The sequence below is a fragment of the Peromyscus leucopus genome, chromosome 19 (genome assembly GCF_004664715.2).
Source record: "Peromyscus leucopus breed LL Stock chromosome 19, UCI_PerLeu_2.1, whole genome shotgun sequence".
Taxonomy (NCBI): Eukaryota; Metazoa; Chordata; class Mammalia; order Rodentia; family Cricetidae; genus Peromyscus; species Peromyscus leucopus.
This window is the reverse complement of record NC_051079.1, coordinates 48,320,109-48,346,886: the sequence shown is the minus strand read 5'-3', so window position 1 is coordinate 48,346,886 and position 26,778 is coordinate 48,320,109. Positions and strand designations below refer to the sequence as shown.

Below are 26,778 nucleotides of genomic sequence, written 5' to 3'. Positions count from 1 at the left end.
CTGAGCAGGGAGAGGCAGGGCGTTCGCAGCGCCCCACGCCCGCCCGCAGCGGCCTCACCGCAGCGCCTGCGCCCTCCCCAGCCGGTGCGCGGGAGCCGCGGGGGCAAAGGCGCCGCGGTAGGACCAGCGCTCGGCGCCCGCCTCGCCGGCTCTCCTCCGCGCGCTCCGGCCAGCGCCAGCGCCAGCTCGCCAAGATGAAGAAGCTCCAGGGAGCTCACCTCCGCAAGGTAGGGCACGGGGGCGGAGCGCACCTGAGCGAGGCTTGGGAGGATCGTGGGGGCCAAAGGGATGCCCTCCCTGCTCAGGGCTAGAGAACCTCCTCCCAAACTGGATTACGGGGAGGGGCGGGGTCACGATCTCCCCTGGTGGGTCGGAGTGTAGTGCTAGGGTCCAGATTGCCGGTGCCCCGACCTGCAAACAGGTGTCTGCAGCCCCAGGGGGGCGCGGATGGGTAGTTGGGGGTCACATACCCCCCCACCCTTTTCCGGTACTCCATCTGTTCTCTCAGGGCCTGACAAGGTGGGGGTGTTAGAAGCTACATGTCAATATTGAGCTGGACTCTGCTGGGGCTGGGATCTCGCCCTGGCCTCTCCTGGGCACTCTATACCCAAGGGCCTCTGTCAGCCTCCAGTGGACCCACTTCAGTCCTAAGGACTTGGGCCCTGGGGGCCGGGCCCCTCTGTTGCCTCCCTTGTCCCTTTTCACTCCAGCCTTCCCTTTCCTGGTGAGACACCCTTTCTCCCCCCCGCGCCCCCCCTCCCCGGCCCCCCGCGGAGACCCCAGGCTGTGCCTGGTTAGGGTTGAATCCCTTCCCCGGCAAGGGTGGGGTCTGGGAACCTAAGAATGGGAGGTGGGGTAGCAGTAGAGATGTCGGGGAGACCTCGATCTCCCTACCTGGCCATGCTGGACCCTCCTAGTTGTTTGTGGGGGAGGGGGGGACACACTGAGGTAAGTTTTCTGGTGGCAAGCTTTGAAGTGTCAGCCCCACTAGTGACAGAACTCCTGAGGATTGTTTCTGAAGCTGCCACTCGGTGGGGACTGGTCAAGTCCAATTTCTCCAGCCGGCCATCTCCGGTGTGGAGAAAACAACCAACCCCTCACCCACTGGGGCTGTGTGAGGTGTGGAGATGCTGTGAACTGAGAGGGAGACAGCTACACGGGAGGAGACTTCACAGGGGCTGGCTGCTGTTATCACACCACCACACACACACACACACACACACACACACCTTCTTCATTCAAGCTTTCTGTCCTTATGCTCCCAGACCTGGAAGCACTGGGGTAGCTGGGTCTTTTCTATTGGCTGACGGGAGTCACTTCTTGAAGCCATCTGTGGACTCTTGGATCCTATTGGGTCTTGTCCCCATTCCCCACAGGGTTCTCGATCTCTCTCTCTCTCTCTCTCTCTCTCTCTCTCTCTCTCTCTCTCTCTCTCTCTCTCTCTCTCCTTCCCACAAGAGCCCCTGCCCCTCTCCGTCACAGCCACACATGACAGAAACAGCCACGTGGTAGGAAGCTCTTGCCCAGTTCCCCCACTGGAACTTCTTCTCCGGTCTCTTCTCCCTGAGCCATCCACTAGACCCCACTAGCCCATTTTAAAGACAGGGCGACTGAGGCATAGAGGGAAGTGCTCCGTGACTTACCTGGAGGGGGAAGCTACCTAGAACACCCTCCCCGCCCCATGTCTCAGAGAGAAGAGGGCATCTTCTTCTGAGCAAAGCCAAGGGTGGGCAGAGCCAAGTCTGACTGGCTGGGGTGGGTATCTGGTCTTAGGAGTGCTCTGCCCTTGACTTGCCATTTAACCTTGGGCCCCTCCCTTTCCTCTCGGGGAGCTCAGCTTCCTGCCGTGAAGTGGGATTAGCGATGCCTTTTGTCTTTCCAAGAAGGTAAAAGATCCCCCTAGGCCTCTTCTAGTGCTTTCTCCTGATGCCTGGGGGTGGGGACCCATGTCTCTGGGTCCCTAAAAGAGAGGGTACAGGTGCATGCTCTGAAGTGTGTTCCCGCGTGATCCAGAGTGGGGCGTGGGAGCTCCCGACCAGGTGGGAATGGAAAGCCAGCCAGGTAGGTTCTGGCCCTGCCCCATTTACTTGTCTGCTGCGATCTGCTGCTTCTGGACCAGCCCCAAAGCCTCCTGGGATTCACCTGATGGTGAGGCTAGGGCTCCATGTAGGTTCCTGATTGGCTCAGCTTTGGGGGGGTACCCCCATCTCCTGGCCCTGGAACAGGAGCAAGCTTCCTTCTGATTGGGGGAGGTGGGGGACCAGTTGGCAGCCTCCTGCTCTTAGAACTCTTGTCGCCATGGAAACAGATCGGACTGCTCTGTGAGTGTAGAAAGGGCAGCGTCTCTGAGGGGATCAGAGGAGCCTCATTACTGGGACCTCCTGTCAGCAGGCCTGAAAGGGGCAGTGTGTCTCTGGGTGACAGGCCTACCTTGCAACCTGGTGTCAGGTGGCTGCCACCAACTCCCTCTTAGAGTTCCTGCAAAAGCCCGAGGGGCCCCAAAGGCTGGTTCTCACAACTAGAGAGGCCCACAAGAGGCCAGGGGAGGGAGGAGCTCCAATAAGCCTGGGAGTTGCTGCCACACTCACCACAGAGCATGCCCTAAGCCACAGCAAACAAACAAACAAACAAAAAAACAAAAAACAAAAAACCTGCCACTCGAGTGTTTATTTATTTCAGTCTTAAAACACCTTTTCTCATTTTTGTCTGTCACCATCACCCACAGTCATGCCAGGCTGTCCCCGACACCATTGCTTAACCACAGACAGGATTGCTGTCATGGTCACAACTGCTGTCACGGAGTCAACCCAGCACTGTCATTTCAGGGCAGCCCCAGGATCCACTGCCCGGCCTGACACTCCAGCAGACATCTCCAGCTGGGTGATTCTTCGTTCATCTCTCTTCTGCCAGGGATGAAAGCCAGGGCTGGTGTATGAGAACAGATGCTCCGCCACTGAGCCACACCCAGCCTCCCTTTCATCATCTTGATCCTAATGATGCTCGTGTGGCCAGTGCCCAATGAAGCCTCCTCTGTTCCTACCTATTTTGGGTGGAAAGTCTTTTTTTTTTTTTTTAAGATTTATTTATTTATTACAAGTGTTCTGCCAGATCTCACTACAGATAGTTGTGAGCCACCATGTCGTTGCTGGGAATTGAACTCAGGACCTCTGAAAGAACAGCCAGTGCTCCTAACCCCTGAGCCATCTCTCCAGCCTGGGATGAAAAGTCTTTAGGGAGGAAACTCAGCTGGTTAGTGGCTTGGTTCTGAGTCCCTGGGGAGGCTCTTACCTGGCCGTCAGTCTAGGCCCTCAGACTCCAGCAGAAGGCTCCCTGACTCTGTCTAAACTCACACCTCTGAAGGTACCCCGAACTTGAGACTCTTAGGAACACTGCACTCTAGTCCCTATTTGGAATGGCCTGACCCGTTAAATGAGCTGACCGGCCCTGCAAGCAAAGGCGTACATTTTTAGATGGTGTGAACCCAGCTTTTGAGTGGAGAATTCTTCCACGGAATGCCTGTGAGCATCGCAAAGGGTATGTTTCTGGAAACAATGATCTCCCTACTCCCCACACTGTCTAGATGGGGAAACTGAGGCTCAGAAGACTATGGTCACACAGTGTAATAGCATAGGCCATGGGCCAGAATCATGCCCTGGTTCCCAGGATTTCTCAGGATAGAAAGCTGAGGGAAAGAGCTTTTCTCCTGTGGTACACACCATGGCTGGGTATTTACTGACGGGCCTATTTTGTTTTTCCATTCTGCTGGGCACTGAGGGATTTCAGAAGCAAACAGGCAAGGTGGGCTGCCATCTTCTGACCCATTCCCACGTTCCATTTTAGGAATTGCTCTCTGGATTTTAGGTGGTTCTCCCGATACCTCCGAGCTTCCTTCAGGTACTAAAGCCAAGTAACCCACAAACAGGCCACCTTGCATTCTTTAGGGACAAGATCCCAAGTGTCTGGAGCTGACCTCCTCCTCCTCGCCCCAGCCACAGGGAGAGTGCCCAGTGGACCTCTCCAACCACAGTGAATCATGGAAGGAGACAGTCAAGACAGCTGGCCTCATTCTCTCCTGCACTTTCCTCTCCATTAATGATAGTTGGGCTCTGACTTTCTGAGACAGAGCATAAAAAGGTTTCTTTCTGAGTGCTGGGCAAAACCCACAGTCCCCGATAGGCTTTCTAGGCCACAAGACAGTATTCAGATCCCTTCCTTCCACTTTCTGTCAAAGTCCTCAGCTTCCTGTATCAAGGGTACCCTGGTTTCTTCCTTCTGTCCCCCCGGAGTCTCTTTTCCTGAACATCTTCCAGTGTGCCCACCTGCCCTTGGGTGTGCTCCACACTGGTCCAGTACCCAGATGGAGATAACCTCCAAGAGGGTGGAGATGGGGCCGTTAGCATCACGTGTGCCGGGTGCCAGACATGGTTCTCCTACCAGCCAAGTAGGCTAAAGCCTCAGGTAGGTCATGACCCCTCCTGGAGCTTCGGCTTTCCTCCTCCTCGTGCTTGGAATGGTGTGTGGATGAGTAGCTGGCTCAGGTGATGTGAATAGAACATTTACCGCTGTGATCACCAACACACAATGACCGTCACAATGATCATCGCTGGCAATGACGTTAAAATGGTATCATCCTTGGCCTGTTTCTGCCAGCCAGGATGAGGCCAGGCAGCTTCCGAAGGCCTGAGCCACCCTGCTGTTCCCCGAAGCCCTGCAAGCTAGAGCCTCTCGAGTCCAGGTGAAACCGCTTGACTATCTGAACTGATCGATCATTTCCCACTCAGCCTCGTCCAAACCACGGTCTTGGCTTGGGTTCCCCAGTTCCACTCTGGCAGCGCCCTCCTCCATCTCTCCTTTGTTCTCTCTTCCTGGCAGCCTGTCACCCCAGACCTGCTGATGACTCCCAGTGACCAGGGCGATGTGGACTTGGATGTGGATTTTGCAGCAGATAGAGGCAACTGGACGGGCAAACTGGACTTCTTGCTGTCCTGTATCGGCTACTGTGTGGGCTTGGGAAATGTCTGGCGGTTTCCCTACCGAGCCTACACCAATGGAGGCGGTATGGGCCTGGGGACCTCTTGGGAGTAGCTGGGATGACAGACCAAGGCTTGGGGGGCTATAGGGTGACCTTTGAAGTGAACTTAGGTTAGAAGGGCGTTTCCTCCTTCATCATCACCAAGCCCCTCCCCCGGCCTTGCCATGCCCAGGATGATACCCAGGTTTCCTCCCTGAGGCCTTATGCTTCCCAGGTCCTTTGGTGGGCAGAAGGAATTACCCACTTGCCCATGGTGGGTGTCAAGTGTGGTACCCACTCATACCCATAGGCTTTGCATTGTCTCCTGCCCCCTCCCGCACCTCCTCCAAGGCCCCGCCCCATCCACCATTCCCTCTCTGCAGTATTCAGTGTTCCATCCTCTCCGGGTTCTTTCCACTCAGATTTGCAAACACGTGATCTATGTTGTTTTACAAGTAATTCTCTTTGTCCTTGATTCTCCGAGTTAACATTCTAAGCCTCATCAGCAATGACTAGGGTTAAGTAAACCACTCACTAGGTCCTGGGCTTGGTGCCTGCCCCATGCCCTGATAACAACCCTCCTAGGTAGGCACCTTGGAAATGCTGAGGTAGCTAGCTAGGGTCTGGAGAGGCCAAGTTCTCTGTCCAAGGTCACATGGGGCAGACCCAACCTTCCAACTGCCTTCTCCAGGGCTACACGCTCTTGCAGTATCTCCAACTCCCTCTCCCAAACTTGTTAAGACGTCAGTGTTAGCAAAGAGAGATCCAGGTAAGACTAGACCAAGCAAAATTGTGAGCCCACCGCTGGGCTCCGGGACCCCGGGATTCTCCCCGCTTCCCCTCCCTTTCTGTGTCCTGACCTCACGTTTTCCTCGGACGCCCAGCCCTCGCCCATGAAGCTGGGGTGGGGAGCCCAGACATAGACACTCTGTTCTGTAGGGCTTAGCCATCCAGAGCCTCTCAGAAGATCACCCTAGAATGAGTCCGTATAGAATGGCAAGGAAAGCGATCAGCGTGACTTGGGGTGTTTGCCCACATAGCTCCAGGAGGGAGGGCAGAGGGCTGCTAGCTGTGCGATGACAGCCCCACCACAGCCTGGTGGCAGGCAGCTGTCTGAAGGAGGTGGCTGTCTATGTGCGAAGGGAAGGGGAGGGATGGCAGGCCCAGGAAACTGCAGGTGTCAGCCAGAGCATCTGAGGCAGCATTCATGAGGAAGGGACCACTGGAGCCAGATTCTGGAGGTGTAGAGCTGGCGCTCCTTGGAGGAGAAGAACTCATTCATCCACACTCTTCGTTTATTCACTCACTGGGCCGGTGTTTCTGGAGCATCTTCTGCTCTGTGCCCAGCCATGTTTCTGGGCTCTCTAGCGACAGAAGTGTGTGAATACCCACTAGCTCCCCCAGCCTCAGTGACCCTTGGGAGAAGTGCTCCATCCACCCAAGGTGGATGGTAGGTGGCTGACGTCACAGGACAGTAGTGGGGGTGGGTCAGCCAGTATGGAGCTTTGAGGGGGGGGCTGGTTCACTTGAATCCCACCCCCTTTTGCTACCTTCTCCGCAGGAGCCTTCCTTGTCCCCTACTTCCTCATGCTGGCCATCTGCGGCATCCCCCTCTTCTTTCTCGAGCTCTCCCTGGGCCAGTTCTCCAGCCTGGGACCCCTGGCTGTCTGGAAAATCAGCCCCCTCTTCAAAGGTAAGGCCTCAGCGATTGATTCCTGGCTGTGTGTTGAGCCACCAGGAACCCTGGGGAGTCGCTGCCCTGCTCCCAGGCTCCGGCAGGGAGGTGACGCTGCCCCCTGCCCTGCTCTCCAGGTGCGGGCGCGGCCATGCTGCTCATCGTGGGCCTGGTGGCCATCTACTACAACATGATCATCGCCTATGTCCTCTTCTACCTCTTCGCGTCCCTCACCAGCGACCTGCCCTGGGAGCACTGTGGCAACTGGTGGAACACAGAGCGCTGCCTGGAGCACAGGGGCCCCAGGGATGGCAATGGGGTGCTGCCCCTTAACCTCAGCAGTACCGTCAGCCCCAGTGAGGAGTACTGGAGGTCCGTCTGACTGGGGTAGCCACTGGGGGTGGGCAGGAGGTGGGGGTGCAGTGCTGGCCTGTGGGGGACGAAAGATTTGGATCCTGGCTCCTTACCTGGCCAGCTTCTTTTAGAACAGGACACCTGTAGTAACAAAGTCAGAAGGCGGCTGTGCCGATCAGAGGAAAGAGTGGCGTGGAAACTCTGGTCTAGCTCCGGGGTGAGAGGGTTGGTGAGTGTCCACTTATTAACAAGAGTGCCAGCTCTTATCCAAGGTGACATTTCAGAGTTTCCGTTTCTTCCACTGCCACAGTGAGGGTGATAGCCGTACCTGCTTCATAGGACATTATCCGTTGAGTCCTTCACTCATGGAGTCAGTCTTTGAATAAGCATTTACTGAGGTTCTGTGTCAGTTGCTGAAGCACTTTGGAGAGCCGGGGCCTTGCAAAGTTATAACCATCTCTGATGAGCGTAAGAACAGGGGTGAGATGAGAGTTGCCTGGGAGATTTGAACGAGGCACCATGGATAACACCGTCAGTGCAGTGCCAGCCAGCCACGAGCCCCGGAATGGTGGCTCCAGGAAGACATCGTGGCTCACTGGCCTATCCCAGCTGAGAAACAAGGGCCAGAAGCTTGCTCAGGAGCAGCAATGGTGACACTAAGGATTCCTGACTCTCAGTCTTGTGCCAGAATATTCTAGAGTAGCCCAGACCCTGGATGAATAGTTCCTTCCTTCCCCTGCAAAGGATTGCTCGCAAGGGTTCCCCCAATAGGTTCATGTTTGTTTGTTTGGGTTTTTGTTTTTGTTTTTTGTTTGTTTGTTTTGAGACAGGGTTTCTCTGTGTAGCTTTGTGCCTGTCCTGGAACTCACTCTGTAGCCCAGGCTGGCCTCGAACTCACAGGGATCCGCCTGGCTCTGCCTCCCCAGTGCTGGGATTAAAGGCATGTGCCACCCCCGCCGGGCAGGTTCATGTTTTGAAAGGATCCCTCTCCCAGCTTGACCTGTACAGTCCACTCATTTCTTCAATTCCAGGCCAGCCCGAGGGCCTGTATCTGCTAAAGTGCAACCTATGAGTTTCCGTATACCATACAGAACTTAAGAACTTGACGCGGTCGCTGTGGCTGCCGAGGGTCTCTGTGGCAATACCGAGGCTGATCGCATTGGTGAGGTATAGGCAGGGGCAGACGGCATTGCCAAAGGGGTTAATTGAAGGGAGTTTGATGAAAAGGCTTTGTAGAGAGTCAAGGAATCCACATGGAGAGATAGAACACCAGAACTATCCCTAGAGAGAGCTGCTTCCATGGAGCTCCAAGGGGCAAAGAGAGGGACTGTGGACCCTGGAGCCTTGAGAGTGGGACTACCCAGTGTGAACCACGGCTCAGAGGAGCACAGCCATGGCCAGACTCCTGAACGGAGTGCACGTGTGTATGTAAATGTATACACATGTATGAGTTTAGATACCAGATCCATCAAGCCTTCGCCTGCTATCTGCTCCCCAAAGGAGGTGGGGAGAGGTAGAGACAAGCTGGACTCAGCCAGCCCAAGAAAAACGGGAGGGATTTGGAAAGCATCACGTGGGGAAAAAGCTATTGGGCCCGGAAGACATGGCTCCCCGCGCCCCCCCCCCCCATACCTATGGAGTGTGTCAGGGTGACCAGAGGATTCTCGGATTGTTGTCTCCCACAGCCGCTACGTCCTGCACATTCAGGGCAGCCAGGGCATCGGCCAGCCTGGGGAGATTCGCTGGAACCTTTGCCTCTGCCTGCTGCTGGCTTGGGTCATCGTGTTCCTCTGTATCCTCAAGGGGGTGAAGTCCTCGGGCAAGGTGAGGCTTGGGAGGCTGGGTGCCGAAATTCAGGGGGGGCTGGAGAAGAAGGAGGGTGCTGGCCAAGGCTGGGAAGATGATAGGGTTCACCCGGGGAGGGGAAGAGAGGATCTGGGGGGTGGAGGGAGCAGGGCTCTGCTTGAAGGAGAGCATGGAGGTTAATAGGGGCACTGGGGTTCCCCGCTTTCCTAGGCTAAGTGCCTGCTTCGGGCAATACCCATGGGTTATTCAAGTTGGCATCCTTGCCCAGAGCTTGGCACCCTGCAGAGAGAGAGATTCAGTGAGGGTTTATGGAACGCTTACGGGATGGATGTATAAATCAGACATCTTGGAGTTTCGGGGGCTCTGTACCCAGGTGTTACACTAACTAAAAAGCTGCCCCTCACCCCCAGGTGGAGGACAACTTTGGCATAGGTCGGTCTGGGGTTCCATGGCTGTTACCACAGTCTGCTCCTGGGACCTCTCTCTCATTGAAGCCTTCCTCCACACTGGCTTCTTCCCCTTGTGTCCCCAAGTCTGTAGATCTCATAGAACTTACCTTCTTGGGTCAGGCGAGCTGTGTACCCACCCCGTACCCAGTCTCTGTGGCAGGAAAGGGGTTATCTGCTTGGCTTGAGCTATCTGCTGTTCATGAGCCCATCACTGCCATTGGACGTGAAGTGAATCCCAGATAGGGAAAATTGGACTGCTGTTAGCAGGTGAAGACCAACTAGATATCAGGAGGCCAGTGTGTGCTGCAGGGTGATGGGCGGAGAGAAGGGAGGAAGGCTGTTAGTCAGAGGCCATAAATGACCTTGGCTAAGCAAGAGGACATCACTATGCCATATAGGGTGCCATATAGAGAGGAGGGGCCACCATGGCCGCCATCAGGGCAGAAGATGAGATGGAGAGAGAGGTGACTGACTTCAGGAAGTTGGGGGGTGTCAGGTGGTTTACAGGGGCACAGGCTAGGCACAGGATGGGGAGACTCACCACCAGTGGTGCTAGCCTGTGCCAGGGGAAGTAGTAGAAATGGGACTGGGGTGGCCTTGGAGGCGGGGTACGAACACTGGGCCGGTGATGGAGAGAGCAGGAGACATATCGAGAATGGTGGCTGTTCCTGACTCAGGACCCCCGGCAGTCGAGAAGGCGGGTGTCTGGGGTGAAGGTTTGGGCAGGCAGAGCTGTGTGGAGGGTCCTCTGCCATCCCAACGTGCCCTCTTCTCCAGGTGGTGTATTTCACAGCCACCTTCCCCTACCTCATCCTGCTCATGCTGTTGGTTCGAGGGGTGACCCTTCCGGGGCCTGGAAGGGCATCCAGTTCTATCTCACACCCCAGTTCCACCACCTGTTGTCTTCCAAGGTGAGCAGGGAGCGTGAAAGGAGAGGGTGCAGGGGCGGGGACCCTCAAGGGGGGAGCCTCCAGCAGCAGCACTGTGCCAGCCCTTCCTGGGTATCCTCATTTAGTCTTTAAAATCCCATGAAGCGGGGACTGGAGATATGGCTCAGTGGTTAAGAGCACCTGCTGCCCTTCCAGAGGACCTGGGTTCGAGTCCCAGCACTCATGTCAGGCATCTCACTTCCATCTATAAAGGGTGGGGATCCCACTCCCTCTTCTGGTATCCACATACACATTGCAAACACTCATAAGACACATCTGGATAAATAATAAAAGCTAAAAATTATTTTTGGCCAGGCGGTGGTTGCACACACCTTTAATCCCAGCACTCGGGAGGCAGAGGCAGGCGGATCTCTGTGAGTTCCAGGCCAACCTGGTCTACAGAGTGAGATCCAAGACAGGCTCCAAAGCTACACAGAGAAACCCTTGTCTTGCAAAGACAAAAAAAAAAAATCCCATGAAGCAGTTATTATTTTCTCCATTTGACAAAACATAGACATACACGTGCACACATACACGTGCACACATACACGCACACACATACACATGTGCATGCACGCACACACACACTCCTAGAAGCTTACAACAATTAGTGATGAGCATAAGGTGTCATGACTGGGGTTCCATTCAGATCTGTCTGGCTCCAAAGCCCAGGGACGACTTTGTACCAGTGATGATCACAACGCGGTCCTGGCAGCTGACACTATTGACCGTTGACACCATGGACACTGACACTTCTCTACTTTCGTAATGACCTAACCCTCACTGTGCCTCCCCATGAGGCAGGCACTGTTCTCGGTCCTTCGCCACAGACGAGGGACCCAGAGCGCGGAGAGGGGACGGGCCTTGTCCAGGATGTACGGTTAGAAACTGGTAAAGATGGGTCCCGGTTCAGACCCCTCTGGCTCCAGGCAGGGAGCAAAGTGCTTACATAGGCCTGTGCTCAACTCCAATCTGCTTTCGCCTCGGCATTAGTCACACCTTCCTTCAAGACTGGACCAAGCTTACAGACCATCTACTAGACCCTGGGTGGGTAAACTGAGTCCCAGAAAGGGGAAGGCCTTGCCCCCATCCTGCATTGGAAGTGCCGGGGCTAGGGATGCTCCTGGCCCTCATTTGTGACCCTCCCTGGCTGTTCCTCCTTCCTTACTGAACCTGTTTCTCACCCTCACCCCTCCTTCTCCTCTCCTGGGCCCTCCCTGCCTTCCCTGTCCCTCTTTCCTGACACAGGTGTGGATTGAAGCTGCTCTTCAGATCTTTTACTCGCTGGGAGTGGGTTTTGGGGGTCTCCTCACCTTCGCCTCCTACAACACATTCCACCAGAACATCTACAGGTCAGTGCCTGCCGCTCCCCAGTGCCAGGGGCCACACTCAGATGGACGGTTGCCCGGGAGGCTCTCTTGGGTTGAGGTTGCGGCCGGCCAGCTCACCATGGCTTGGGTTGGGATTCTCCCCTGCAGAGACACCTTCATTGTCACTCTGGGCAACGCCATCACCAGTATCCTGGCTGGCTTCGCTATCTTCTCAGTGCTGGGCTACATGTCTCAGGAGCTGGGTGTGCCTGTGGACCAGGTGGCCAAAGCGGGTAGGTGGGAGCAGCATTTGGGGGTTTGGCTGGGTGAGAGGTAGCTGGGCCACAGGGCATGCTATCAACACAGACTGGCAAGATAGGGGGTAGCTGTGTGTGTGTGTGTGTGTGTGTGTGTGTGTGTGTGTGTGTGTGTGTGTCCCGGGCGTCTGTGTGTAAATGCGCGGGTATGCAAGGGGGCGCAACAGCAATCTGCTGGAGACAAAAGGGTTTCTGTATGAGGCTGCCTTATCTTTCAGGTCTTGTTTGTCCAAACAAGTCACATCCTGGGGTGAGATGTGTGTGTGTGGAAGTGCAAATAGGTCACATCCTGGGTTGAGATGTGTGTGTGTGTGTGTGTGTGTGTGTGTGTGTGTGTGTAAGTGAATCTAAGGTGCCAGTGAGCTGTGAATCCGCGTGTCTTGTGTCAGCGGATGGGTGTGAGTATGTGTACGGGTGGGATTCTCGTTACGAATGAGTGTGTGCAAGACCTGTGTTCTGATTAGGAGCCACTGTTGGTCCCTGTGTGCATGTGGGCGTGGTTGCTAATTCATATTCAGGAGCCTCATGCGCTGAGCACTTGCAGGGCGCCAGCCTGAGGCCTGGAAGCTAGGAAAGTGATGAATGTTAGTATTCCGTTGGTATTTGTCTCTGGACTTGGGTGTGGTGAGTGAGAGAGTTCCCACATGGACACCAGGCACCCTATGCATTTGAATGCATATGGGAGCATACGGTGTCCTCCAGACTGCTAACCCCGCATGCCCCCGGCCCAGGCCCTGGCCTGGCCTTTGTTGTCTACCCACAGGCCATGACAATGCTGCCCCTGTCACCCTTCTGGTCCTTCCTCTTCTTCTTCATGCTTCTGACTCTTGGCTTGGATAGCCAGGTGAGCCTTGCCCATGGGAGTGGGCACTGGTTTGTGCGTGGGCAGAACTCTGATCCCAATACCCCTTGCAGTTTGCCTTTCTAGAGACCATCGTGACGGCAGTGACAGACGAATTCCCCTACTACCTGCGGCCCAAGAAGGCGGTGTTCTCAGGTCTCATCTGCGTTGCCATGTACCTCATGGGGCTGATCCTCACCACCGATGTGAGTGACCTGCAGGGGGCGCACACGCTCAGGGGACTGGGCGGGGCAGTGCTTGCCGAGGTAGTTTTGGCCAGGTGAGCAGTCACTGAACTGCTTCCGGTCCTACCAGGTCCTGTTTCCTGTGGCAGGCACCTTGGTCTGTGGTTGAGTTCTGGCTCTGGAGTAAATGTGAAAGACCTGTTTTAAACCTCACCTCTCCACTTGCTGAGTGACTCCAGACAAGTGAATTTCCCTCTCTGAACCCGGTTTTCCCTCATCCATAAAAGGGTTCTGTTAGGAGATCTGGCTGTCGGGAGGCAGGAAGAGACATTGTCTCTACAGGGCTGAGGGGGTGGATCGTTTCCTGGTTAGTTTTGCCCTGGAGGCACCCTGGCTGCTTCCCACTCACCTCCTGCGGGAGGAGAGTGAGGCTGGAGGCCCAGTGCCATGCTTTGTGTTCTAGGGCGGTATGTACTGGCTGGTCCTTCTGGATGACTACAGCGCCAGCTTCGGACTCATGGTGGTGGTGATCACCACGTGCCTCGCGGTCACCCGGGTATATGGTGAGAAGAGCTGGGGAGGCAGGCTGACACTCCTCAGAGTGAGAGAACACTCGGGGTGTGGGGCCCTGTGGCGGATGGAGGTCAGGCAGGGAAACAGGCGTGGAGGAGGGGGGTCACAGGCACCGGTGGGACCAATCACGGGGGCACCCCTTCTCCTCCCCTGTGCAGGCATCCAGAGGTTCTGCCGAGACATCCACATGATGCTGGGCTTCAAGCCAGGCCTCTACTTCAGGACCTGCTGGCTGTTTCTGTCCCCAGCCACACTGCTGGTAACCAGGGGTGGGAAGGAAGGTGGTTGGCTGGGGCCCCAAGGCCAAATGCAGGTCCCTCTGTGCATTTAGTCCAGCTGGGTTACCCCAGCTCTGAGTGAGCCTCTGCCGGGCCTGGGGAGTAGGCATGAGGACCTGGCCTACACATCCTCCTCCACGCCCCGGGTTTCTGAGCTGCGCTATTCTGGCAAGTGGATGGGGTTTTCCTAATCCTTAGGGCCTTGGGAGGGGGGGCCTCAGGACTGTTTTGCTGGTCATAAGGCGGGAGCAACTGGGAGAGAGGCTGTCCCAGGATTTAGGATATGTCAGACCCAGGCTGTCACAAACCTCCATATCAAGTCAGCTTGGAGCTGCCCAATGGGCCAGGTCTGGCAAAGGCCCCAGAAACGGGCCATCTTCAGTTCTGGTACAGCTCAGGACCATGGGTAGGTCCCAGCTAGGCTTTCTTCAGGCCTTGAGGTGGTCCAGACCCGGGCCATGCCATACTCTGTGTCCCGCAAGAGGACCAGTGATGCTGCAGTCTCCACTCTGCAGGCCCTGCTGGTGTACAGCATCGTCAAGTACCAGCCCTCGGAGTATGGCAGCTATCGCTTCCCTGCCTGGGCTGAGCTGCTGGGCATCCTCATGGGCCTGCTCTCCTGCCTCATGATCCCCGCTGGCATGCTGGTGGCTGTGCTTCGGGAGGAAGGCTCCCTCTGGGAGGTGAGTCTGTTTTTTCCTGCCTGCCTACAGTCTTCCAGCCCTGTGGCTAAGCCCTTTAAAAAAAAAAAAAAATCTGCACCAACATCTTATCCAGAGCCTGGCAGGATTCTTGAAGTCGGCAGAGGCCCATGTGGTCTAGATGCACTTAGGGCTGAGATCACGATCTGAACCTCATATTCGCACGGGGCCTTGGTATTGGGATTGGAGAGAAGAAGGAATCCAAAGACCACCAACGGTAGTGTAGGGGTCAGGACTTGAACTTGGAGACCAGAGCCAGTAAACCACATTGAGAGACCCCCCCCAAAAGGTAGGCTGTCCCCTCGGTCCTGTGTTGAGTCCCTGCTGGATCTAGAGGTACCAGTTTAGAATGACTATGTTAAAGAGAGCAATTGGCACAGGAGCTAACAGACCTTGAAAGAGACAGATAGCAACCCACTGTGGGCCAGCAGATGTGCTGTGTGACCACAAGGAGATCCTGCCCCTCTCTGAGCCTGGGGCACCCTGGCCATTATGAGTCTGGAGTTCTCCAATGGTCAGAGGCCATCGTGGTGAGTGAATGGAGTTCTGGTGAGTCTGGTAGGGGGTGTAGAGAGAGCCCGGGGACCCTCCCTACAACACGCACCTCTCAGAAGGTGCTGGAGCCAGCCAGCCTTGGCTCCTGAGAGCTGGCTGTTGAGAATTTAGGGACGGTGTGTCCCATTGTTAAGCTAGCTCTCACCGGAATTCGGCAGTGGCAGGAAGTGAGCTATGGAGCAGTGCCCTGAGCCTTCTGCAGGCCTGTGCCCTAGCACACTGCTGCGGCATGCCCGCTCCACACCACCACACGCGCATGCGCGCTCTCGGGAAAGCCCACCTGGTGCTCTCTGAAGTCCAGCTGATGCTATGCTTCCAACCACTGTATGGTTTAGGGCTAGGCTCTTCCCTGAACCTCAGAACCATCCTGTGCCTCCCAGAGAATTGCCAGCCTCCCCTTGCTCGAGCGCCAGGTGTGTGCAGAGAACAGCAGGATGGGGCAGCTTGGAGTCAAGGATGTCGGGGCTTGAATTTATGGTATCTGTGGCTAGGCGCCGGAGGAACCTCTCGAGATCAGGGCTTCCTTCCATCCACCAGGTCAGAGTCCCAGCAGCGCTAATGGCCCTACTCTCCAGTCATCCTTCTAGCCTTGGTTTCTCCATGAGGACAGTAATACCTTCCTATAAGGTTGCTATGAGGAGAAAAGGAGCCAGTCAGACTGAGAGACAGAGAAGCAGAACATTAGAAAAGTTCGAGATGGAGCCTCTCCAGGTTCAAACCCCAGTGCCACCACTTCCCATCTGTGTGACTTTGGCCAACTTAAGTGACCTCTCCGAGCTTTAACTTTCAGATGATATCTGTGGGAGTAAAGAGGGTGGAGTATAAATAACTCTTTCATTGGGTACCACAAAGATTAAGAAGGCCAACACCGAGCACAGAGCTTGGGTATGCTATGTGCTCAATTCCAGACCAGGAGTTCCCATAGAGGGTGGTTCCTCCCTGAGCAGTGGTATTAGTGATTGTTGTGGAGGGTAACTGAAAGGACTATAGGCTGGGATCGTGGTTAGCACCCTCCCATGTACAGGACAGCCCCACAGCTTGTCCCTGACAGATGGCCAGTAGCACTGAAGCTACGGAACCATAGTCTGGACTCCTTTTTTTGTGTTTGCAGACACATCTAAATCCTTGTTCTCGGGGACCTTGTATTTTAGTGTAGGAGATTTGCAATAAGGACTCGATAGCGCTGGCTACGTGCTACACCTCACAACAACAAACAACCTGAAAAGCAGAATGCAGAAATGGAGTGGTAGAAAATGCTTTTTTAGCTAGTGCAGTCAGAGTCAGGGAGAGATGTCAAGGTGATAGATAAGAGAGCATCCCCGGCAGCTGACACCAGGGATAAAAGCCGTGATGGAAGACCAGCTGGCATGTTTGAGGACAGCAAAGAGACCCGTGTGACCGGGGCAGAGATAATGGAAGGGAAGTGGCAGGTCCAAGGTTGTGCAATGTCTTACTTTGCTTTCTATTGCTGTGTTTAAAACATGACTCACTGCTGGAGAGATGGCTCAGCGGTTAAGAGCCCTCACTTGCTCTTGCAGAGGACCCTAGTTCGATTCCCACATCAGGTAACTCACAACTGTCTGTAGCTGCAGCTCCAAGAGATCTAACACTTTCTTCTGGTCTCCGCAGACACCTGCACTGACGTGTACATACCTATACACAGACACACGCACATACATGTATTTAAAATTAAAAATAAACTAAAAACAAAAAAAAAACCCAAACAAACAAAAACCCTCACACACTATGACCAAAAGCAAGTTGGAAAGGGTTTTTATTTGGTTTGTGTCAAGTTGACCAGCCCAGGAAGGTGGGCAGGTCAGGTCAGAGAGAGCATGGCAAACATTCAGATTGCATTCCAAGAAAGACAAGAAAGCATTGGCAAGTTTGTGAGGTGCCGGCTCTAACAGTTCAATAAACGCCACCACACTCGGAGTGCCAGTGACTTTGGCCCTAGACCAAGAGCCTTTCACACTCCGTGCCCTTGGAACCTGTACCCAATGGGCTTCATCAGTTGTTGGTGGCCTCCTTTTTCTCAGGGTACAGGGCTCTTCCTCCGGCAGGATGGGCAGAGAGCCCTGGGAATGTGGCTAAGGATGAAGGGTCTCTGGAACCGTAGGCTTAGTCAGCTCCCTCCTTCCTGGACACAGGACTCTGTTCTGGCTGCCAGTCCTTTCATAAAATCCCCCCAGCAAGTCTGAATTTGGCTTTCAGCACTAGGGAGCTGGAGTGGGCTCCTGAATCTACCTTTGGATGCTTGTCAGGGTGTGTATGTATCTTGTCTCATAGCCTTGGAAGCCATGTTATTCCCAGCACCAACTAGTTATATCCTCTTTACAATGCCCCAGTGTGGAGTTTACAGATGATATCTGAGGCCACCAGTCCAGATGTGGCAGAACAGATTCCCACTGGGCACAGGCAGGCCTTTGTTGGGTGCCTGGCCGTGGAAAACACTCAACGTCCGTTGTTATTGCTCTGCCACAGCGGCTTCAGCAGGCCAGCAGACCCGCTATAGACTGGGGCCCATCACTGGAAGAGAACCGGACGGGCATGTATGTGGCCACACTGGCCGGGAGCCAGTCACCAAAGCCGCTGATGGTACACATGCGCAAATACGGAGGCATCACCAGCTTCGAGAATACGGCCATTGAGGTGGACCGCGAGATCGCCGAGGAGGAGGAAGAGTCCATGATGTGAGATTGGAAACTACCAGACCGGAGGGCTGGCCAGGGCCTCACAGTCTCTTCCTTGGGGGCTGCAGGGGACAGCGATGTCTGCTGGGATCCTGAAAGGCAGTTGGAGGTTGCCACAGCAATGCCAGTCCCCAGTGTAAGTCCCTCTCGGTGGCCTCTGCCTCTCCTGGGACCTCCATCTAGAGGGACATACACACATACTATGTAGTCCATTCAAAGCTGAAACGATCCAGCTCAGCCCTCACTTTGCAGAGGGACGTGTTGAAGCCGGAGAGGGACGAGCTGGTCCAAGGTCACATGGCCAAGAGGACTTGTTTCCAAGCCTCCAGCCAGCCACCTCCCTTTCTCTTGGGGCAGCGGGCTCCATATTTGACATCTTTGTTCAGACATTCTGACAAGACACATTTCCATACAAGCCCACTTTAAACCTGGGGTTCCAGGGAGTAAGAAACCTGGAGGGTTTTCCTGGATTTGGAGAATTAGTAAAATGAACTGGGCAGAAAAAAAAAAATCTCTGTGGGTTCCTGTGTTAAGGCCACGTTCTCCCAAGAGATGGGAACTCGGGGGCTGGGGGATGTGGAGGATCACAGATCAGACAGGAGGGGGGGGGGGTGTATGGGCCAGAGCTGTCCCTGAGCCAGGAGGAGGCCAACCTGCCAGAGCAGAGACCGAGAATGTCTGGAGAGGGTGGTGCTCACCGGTTATGAGAGGGAGCCAGAGAGGTGGGGTTGGAGGGGACTTGCATGGCACCACATATTGCTCTAGGTCTGTCTAGGGGCAGGTATAGAGATGGGAGGCTTCTGAAGGACAGGTGAGAGACAGGTCCTAGTGGCTGGAGTCAGGCACTAGGGTGGGAGTAGATAGAGTTCACCCGTCACCACATGGACGTTGTGCCTTGGGCTGGCAGAAGGCCCGAGGAGCACCCACCATGGAGGTCGGGATGGAGGCTGCGGTCAGGACCCTTCTCCCCTGTCCCCGTGGCTTCCCGTGACAGAGACGACCAAGACTCAGAGATGGTCCACGAAGGACATGTGTCCTGATGCTGCAAGGCACCTGCCATGAGGGCAGCCTCCGTCCTGGGTCCCTGGGAGATGGCGTTCAGGTGTGGCCACCAGGTGTCCTGACATTGCATTTCCCAGCGGAGCAGGGTCCTTTCACGCAGCATAGCCAGTGGCCTCTGTGCCCACCCCTCTCCTGGCATCTCCCCAGCCCATTTGTGTTCTGCTGGCTGATTGTCAATAAATACCAAATGAGGTCACCCTCCTTACCTGACTCCTCGCTACTGAGGGCACAGTGGGCATCACAGGGTACGTGCCAGCTCCCACCGGACGGAGGAGGGGCCCAAGGCTGGCCACCTGCTTGTCGCAACCCTGACTTCCAGTGTTTGCTGTGGATAAATGCTGGACCCCCTAGAAGTTGCTCAGTCTCCCATTGTACATAAAGACAAATGGAGCTCCAGAGGGGAGAGACTTGCCCAAAGTGGGGAGGATAGCAGGTCATGGCAGCATCCTCCAGTACCCCAAAGTATCTCTTCAAGTGAGGCTGGAGCTGATGGACTGGTCTTGGGTTTTCTAAGCAGAAGAATCTCCCGGTGCTCTCAGCCCTTGCCGGCGGGGCCTCAGCACCTGAAAGAGCCTCACGCCTTTCTAATGCAGACCCCAGGTGTCTGCAAGGCTTTGATGGAGAGGAAAGGAAGATGGCTGCTGTTGAGTATTAATACATTCCCCCTCACAAAGGGCCAGGCCCGCCCACCCCTTTGTTGGTACTCCAAGCGGGAAAAGGATGATGTAGCACCCTTTCCCCAAGGCAGGCTCCTCTTGCCACCCCAGGCACAGCCTCTACTTTCTGGCAGGGGCCCTGGCCTGCGGCCTTCTTGCCACACCCATGTGGGGAGTTGACTGTTCACTTGGGGCCATGGTTTTGAGGGCCTTGTCTTGGGCACCTAGTCATGGCTGCCGCATAAGACAGGAGGATCTTGGAGCTGGGACCTCACTTCTCTCAAATTACAGTGTGAGCTGGAAGGTTATGGGGCACCCCGTTTTTTCGGCTGCTACCTCAGCTCTTAGGCTTTCCCTTGCTTGCACCTCCGACTCCTCCCCCATCCCAGCCTTGCTCTCCAACCCAGGCCCCGGACTTGCAACTTCTTGTGTTACCTCAGCTCAGTCTCTGGCCTGGAATGCCTACTCCATTTCCATGCTCTTCAACTGCCCTTCCTGTTGGGCTACAGTCTCCTAACTGCCCCCCCCCCATCCCAGCCCTTTACTGATTTCAGATCTCTGAGTCACAACAGACTTGGATAGACACCAGCCAGGTTGGGGAGCTAACTGGGAACCAGAGATCCCATCTGGAGGGCTCCATGACAGCATCGGATGTAAACCAGAGGGCACACTAGCTCTATCCACAATAGGAAGGACCCCAGCCTGGGGTCTAGGAGGTATTGGTTGGGTGACACCCCAAGGGTCCATAGAACCAGTTAGGGAGGCAAGGTGAGCGATAATGTTGGTATCAGTGGGAGAATGACGGGCAAGCGATCCTTACTGGGTGTTGACAGGGCAAGAGGGAATATAGGGTTCTGGAACTGGAAAAGGAACCATGTGTATCACGTTCTTGAGACTTACGCTACGTCTCAGAAGGTAGTCTGGTTGCAGCATGCCCTAGCTCCTCTCAGAAGGCAGCCCAGTTGTGTGTCCTAGCTTCCAAAGAGTAGCTGATAGTATGGGTTTGGGGTGCAGGTTCTCAGCTCTGCAGACTCAGGGCTGAGCAACTCAGAGGACAGCACTTGTTGAAGTCCCTTGGGACCATTCTGGAGCGAGGCCAGGCCTAGACTCCATCCCACCCACCCCCCAGTCATCTGCTTCTAGCCTCAGCTGATCTCTGCACCCACGCACCTCTGAACTTGGAAAGTTAATGGGGAATGTAAAGAGGCAGCGTGTCGGGCTGGTGGGGATGTGGGAGAGGATGCCCTGGGGCCTGCACTTCCCTAGAATTTGTTAGAGTGAGTGCCCTGCTGGGTACCAGGAAAGACGGACCAAGCTCCTGACTCTTTGCAGTCACTTCTCATTTATGCTCTCTGGATAGCAACCTAGATGGGGAGGGGCAAAGGTCTCTTCCTCAGTCTGGTTAAAGATAGCCATATCCCCCAAACCAGCAGAGAGGAGGGGGAACTGGTCCTCAATAGGCCCCGCCCACTCCTGCTGCCTTCTACCAGGCCGGCAAATTCCTCTCTGCCTGGGCCCACACAGACCCAGGCTAGCCTCTGCTTGGACTGTCTGTCCTTCCACCCTGATCCTGTGCCATCCGAATCCTAGCCAACCCCCTGCATGAGCTTTTCCTCCATTCCCAGCCACATGTGACTCCTGAGTCTGACTCAGCCCCACATCTGGTGAGTCCGGACGGCCAAGCCTTTCTGTCCGTGGCTCTCATGTTCTTCAGGGACAACGGATTCTATTTCTATGCCATCGAGATTCTTGTCTCATAGTCCTTGGACCTCAGAGCACTTTAGGATGTGGCAGGGTCCTTTGCAGGGAGAGGGCCCGGCTGCTCAGCCAGCCACAGGCTTGGCCTCTTCTCAGCTCTGTCTGCCTGAGCCACGTGACCAAAGGAAGTCGCCGTGCCTCTCCAAGCTTCAGGCTCTTTCCCTGTAATGGGGTAGCCACGATTCTTCAGCAGGAACCTCGGTGGGGCTGAGAGGCGTGGGGGAGGATGCTGCGAGGCTCCAGCACAAGCTGAGGCATACCTCTGTTGATTGAAGGCTCTGCCCCAGTCCTCCAGGGCCAACCTTGGCCATCCCTGGTCTTTCACAGTGATGCACAGTAGAGTGGCAAAGTGAACACAGTTCTCTGGTGGCTCTGGGGACAACCGTCAAGAGTTAAGAGAGCTGCAGGCCCCTGGGAATACCATGGGTCCTGGGTTGTTCAGCTTCCGGGATTGCGGTGTGCGGTCCTTGACATTCATCTTTTTGCTGGTAGCTCATGGAAAGTTTGGCTTCTTTAGCTTCAGGCCACTCCTTCCAGGGCCCGAGTTCTCAATGACACTGGTCCTGCCCTGCAAAGGCGTCCAGGGACGTCTGCCCACAGCATGTTCTTGGCCTGCATCCCCCTGTCTCCGCCTGACTTCCTGTAACCCTGGACTTCTCTCCAAGGGACTGGGCAGCTGTCCGCCCCCTCAATCCTGATCCACGGGGAGGCCTCCTCCCAGCACCCTCATCCAGGCTTGTTTTTGTTAGGCGGAGAGAAAAAAACGTTTTTTCCATTAATGTCCACAGCATCTGTGAGCGCCGGCCCCTAGAGGATTTGCTGTAAGCAGGAGCCAAGGCAGAGCGACATGGTCCGAGTCACATCCTGGCCCCGCAAGCCTGAGAATCTGCTACTTCATGTTTCCAAACCCCAAACCCCTCCGATGTATAATGGAGGGCTACTTTTCCTTTTGCAAGAGATTAAATGTGATATTGTTAGGTCCCTAGACTACACTAAAAAAAAAAAAAAAGAAAGAAAGAAAAGAAGAAAGAAAAAGAAAAAGAAATCATCCAAGTGCCTAACACAAAACTGAATATGTAGGTAAGATTATGCAGGCAAGAAACAGTCTCATCTTCTACTTCCAGTTAGCCCAGGGAGGAGGAGGTCAGGGACTCACAATTCTGAAGGCTGGGACCAGCTGCCATCAGCCCCAGGACATACCAGTCCTGTGACAACAGACCTCAGTGTTCCATCCGTAAATCATGTAAGTTGAAGAGGAATCACGGACTCTCTACCAAGGTGCCTGATGGGAGAGATAGGAACAAAAGGGAACCGGCTGCCCCTATCCACTCCTGCAGGCCTTCTGCTGAATACCCCTGCCATGGACTCCCTTCTCCAGAGATGGGCTTTGCCTGGTGGGAAGGAAATGCCATCCTTTCTCCCCGCTAGGCTGAATGATTGGGAGGCCTGACCGTTCTTCCAGTGAACCGGACAGAATAACCCTGCCAAGCCAGCAGGATGGGAGTAGACTGTGGTCCATACTTAGAGCCCTTGCCTAGCATGTATTAGGCCCTGAGTTTAAACCGTAATACAACCTAAAATGAGGCGTGGTGGTTCTCATGCTTGTAATCCTAGCACTCAGGAGGTTGGTGGCAGGAAGATCAACAGTTCAGGGCCACTGGGGATGAAACAAGTTAGAGGCTAGCCTGGGCTACATGAGATCCTCTCTCAAAAGAAAAAAAAAATCTGAGCCCTCGCTTTGCCTTGCCCTTTAGTCTGCTTATGACAGTCAGGGTCCCAAAGAGCTTTGGGGCTCAGGAATTTGAGGCAGGGGAGGGTCTTGTCTTCAAAATCCTTCTTCTGAGCCCGGGGGTCAGAGATGAAGTGGGAAGCCTTGGGTAGGTCATCCCATAATGACATCTTAGGGCAGCCAGCACAGCATTGGAGACTGGGAGTGGGCAATCAGTGCAGAGGCAGGGGTTTGTAAAGCCATTGCTGTCTGGGTCCCTGCTCAGTCGAATAGAATCTTACTCCCCAAGAGTAGGGCCGGACGCACACTTGCATCTAGTGGATTCTGTGAGTGAATCTGCGGCAGCCAACCCAAGTCCCACATTTTAGAACCACAGGTTCAAAGGTCATTCTTCAAATTTACTTATTTTATGTGCCTTGGTGTTTTGCCTGCATGTATGCCTATGTGAGGGTGTCAGATCCTCCCGGAACTGGAGTTACAGACAGGTGTGAGCTGCCATGTGGGTGCTTGGAATTGAACCCCAGTCCTCTGGAAGAGCAGTCAGTGCTCCCAACGGCTGAGCCATCTCTCCAGTTCCCCAGAGTCATGCTTATAATGAGAAAAGAGAGGGGCTATGACTCACCGAGAGCCACACTTGGAGAGGACAATAGTCTCTACCCCTTTTCTCCTGAGTGATAGGACTGTCTCCCTCTAGTTCCTTCCACCCCTCCACCTAGGTCTGGGAAGTGAGGTGTCTGGGTTAGACTTCCCTGAAGGAAGTGGCCTCTGGGACCTTGGTAGTCCAGGTGGGGGAATGGAGAAGGACAAGGAGAGAAGACATTCCCAACAGGGTTGGTATCTGTTCCGCCTCTTCCTGAGTAAACACCCCCAGAACCCACTAGGGGGTGTTCTCTGAAGGATTTACACCCCAGGCCTGGGGAGGCCATTTCCAGTGCTGGGGACCCACCTATGTCCTGGAATGGCACAACCATGTCTCAGTAGGTTCAGGGTTCCCTTGGCCCTCTCCTACTTCCGGTCCCCACCACTTCCTTCTAAGCCTGCTTCCCTCACTCACATGCTTCCAGGTTGTCAGCTCCTGCCTTGTCTCTAGACTTCCCTCCCATCCCTCCTGTGAAGTGTCTCCACACAGCCTCCCAAGCCTCAAGGCATGTCTCTCCTCTCTCCTCTCTCCTCTCTCCTCTCTCCTCCACCCCGCCTGTCCTGAGTCTTGACTCTTGTAGTCCGACACAGCGTCAGGGATTCTTGGAAAACAGGAAATAGTTCAAGCTCATTTTCAAGTCTTCTTGAGACTCCAACACAGCCCAGAAAAGTCAGCATTTGCTGTGGCTCAGGGTCCAACTCACCTCCCCCAACCCCAGCCCCATTGGGCGGCTTCTCTTACCCTTCAGACTCAGTCTCCTTATTCATGTGTGGCCCATCACAGGGCTGTGCTGAGGATTGAGAGCATTCAAGTAAAAGAGATGGGACATGTGTGGACCTGGTCAGCACCCAGTAAGTGACGGCCATTGTTGTTGCAGACTGGTGGAACGATACATCTGCTCGTGTCATGTCTGTGTGTCTTTAATCCCAGCCACATGCTTACCAGGGGTGGCTCCGTGCAAGAGTGGCAATGCCTACCACATGTGTCCTGAATGGGGACTTGCTGCTCTGCCTGCTGTCCAGGAGCATGTGGATTTAGGGACACTTGTTTAGGTCTATGGGTGGGATAGGTAGAGGGCATTGTGAGAGCCTGGGATCTGACCAAGTGTTCGGAAACCACGGAGTGGACAATACAGATGAGGTTGAAAGGGGACCGAGAGTCAGAAAGAAAAAAAAAAAAAAAAAAAAAAAAAAAAAAAAAAAAAAAAAAAAAAAAAAAAAAAAAAAAAAAAAAAAAAAAAAAGGGGACGAGAGTCAGAAGGTGGCAAGCCTCTCAGACCTCCACTCACTATTTGCTGATGCCCAGAGTCGGAAAGACCAGAACTGAGGAACAGGGATCCCTAGAGGACCTAACAGTTGGGTGAGTTCCCAAGCAGCTCTCTGAGTCTTGCTGTCCTCCTTGCTCCCCAAAACTGTTGTATCTAGGGCAAGTGCTGTGAAAACACGCTGTGAACTGCAGCATTACGTGCTCTTGTAGGTTAAAAACACAGTTCTAATCTGAGCTGGAACACTTTGAGAGCTCCAAAGCTCTCTTGAGACCTACTGGACCTGCCCATGACACACGCCTGTAACCCACTCGCGTTCTGCCACCTGCTGGTGAGAATCTGCAATGGCAGCCCGCGTAAGCTCCCAAGTCCCTCTGCTCCACCCAGGATCCCTGGGCTGTGAATGCAGAGCTGAGACAATATTTGTGTGCTCTCTCGTGCTCCTCTGAGCCTTGGTCTGTACTCTCACTGTGAAGACTCTTAGCCGGGTGCAAAAGGCACATTTCTCTTAGACACTCCCTTTTAGTTACCCCACATACCGTCCGTAAGATAGACCCGGAAAGCAGTTGATACAGGAACTTTGGGGTACCAGTAGAAGGATCACAGTTTAAGAGGATGCCATTAGATAATTCTCTTGGCCCCATGAAACTCGAGCCTTTGTGGGAAGAGGGTTTGTGGCTTAGGATGGCTGATTCATCTGGAATGCCTGAGACTGTCTTAGTATGTTTTGGGGTTTTTTGTTTGTTTGTTTGTTTGTTTGTTTTCGAGACAGGGTTCTCTGTGTAACCGTAGCTGTCCTGGAACTCAACTCTATAGACCAGGCTGGTCTCAGACTCATAGATTTCCCCCTGCCTCTGCCTCCAGAGTGCTGGGATTAAAGCCATGCACCACCATGCCCGGCTGATTGTTCTAGTTATAGGCCCAAAAAGCTCATGTCAACATCTGGGACAGTCTCAATCAAACCAGATGCATTTGCTGGTCTTTGCTGTGAGCGGAGGGCTGGGGGCAACCCTGGTGCATTGCCACACCAGCCCTGCTGTGCTGAAGGTGAGTGGTGTGGCCACAGAGAAATTCCCTGTAGTCCATGGAGTCTCTCACTGGCTTCCTGCTGTCTTGGCCCAATGTTCTTCCCCAGGCGCTAGACTCTCTAGACTACGTTTGTAATCTGGAGACCTTTCCTCCCTTAGCTCATCATCACATGACTCACTTAGGGACTCTGAAGCCTAGGGATTGTCTGTGAGGTCATGCAGAAGGAAAAAAAATGGGCAGAGAGGGCCTCTTCCGGACAACCTTTCTTATCGTCCAAGGGAAACTGAGGCCCTAACAGAAGATGAACCTTAACCTGTCAGCCCCTCAGAGAGACTTGAGTTCTTGGCTGCTTGTGACAATCCATACCCACCCCCTAATTCTTGTTAAGGGTACCCCAAATGCCTGAAAGGAAGCAGACTCCATCCTTGATCCTAAGGGCGCAAGCGTGTGGTCCAGACAATTGCGTAGTGACCTGGCCCACCCTTGAGCACGTGATCCAACTTATTTCAATCCGTCTGAAAACTGACTGGGACTTTCATTTTGCAGCAGGGGAGACTTGGACCAAAAAACATCTCCTAGAGTTCCTCGCCTTGACCGGTTCAAGAAGACATGGAGCCACATTAAATTTGCAGCTATTTATTGCACTGAAAACACCAAGAATAAAACAGACATCTCTTCTCCCCCGCCCCCACCCCACCCCACCCACCCCCACCCTCAGTAGCAGAAAGTTTGAGCAGTGGTCATTCAAGTTCACAGCCACGTATTAAAAAAGAAAGAAAGAGAGAGAGAGAAAGAGAGAACTGAAACAAAACCCTAAACAGAGAGTAACAAAGAAACCAGCACAGGAACCTAGCAAACATATTCCCCCAAGGGTCTCCCTTTGAAGGGGGCCAGGAAGCCACCGGGCAGGATTTGAGCTATGGCACATAAGGCTGGAGATGCTTTTCCTACAACCCTGACCAG

At 54.4% G+C, this 26,778-nt stretch overlaps 1 protein-coding gene across 1 annotated transcript; it reads left to right on the top strand.

Moving 5' to 3' along the window:
* On the top strand, positions 1-18,940 carry Slc6a7 (solute carrier family 6 member 7). The gene is given in 15 exon segments (XM_028890103.2): positions 1-227; positions 4,873-5,056; positions 6,573-6,704; positions 6,824-7,058; positions 8,726-8,864; positions 10,073-10,145; positions 10,148-10,206; positions 11,473-11,576; positions 11,703-11,827; positions 12,583-12,695; positions 12,767-12,898; positions 13,341-13,440; positions 13,609-13,709; positions 14,244-14,411; positions 17,469-18,940. Coding segments are annotated over 15 exon segments (1,911 nt in total). The 5' UTR covers positions 1-194; the 3' UTR covers positions 17,682-18,940.
* Positions 18,941-26,778: the final 7,838 nt, after the last annotated feature.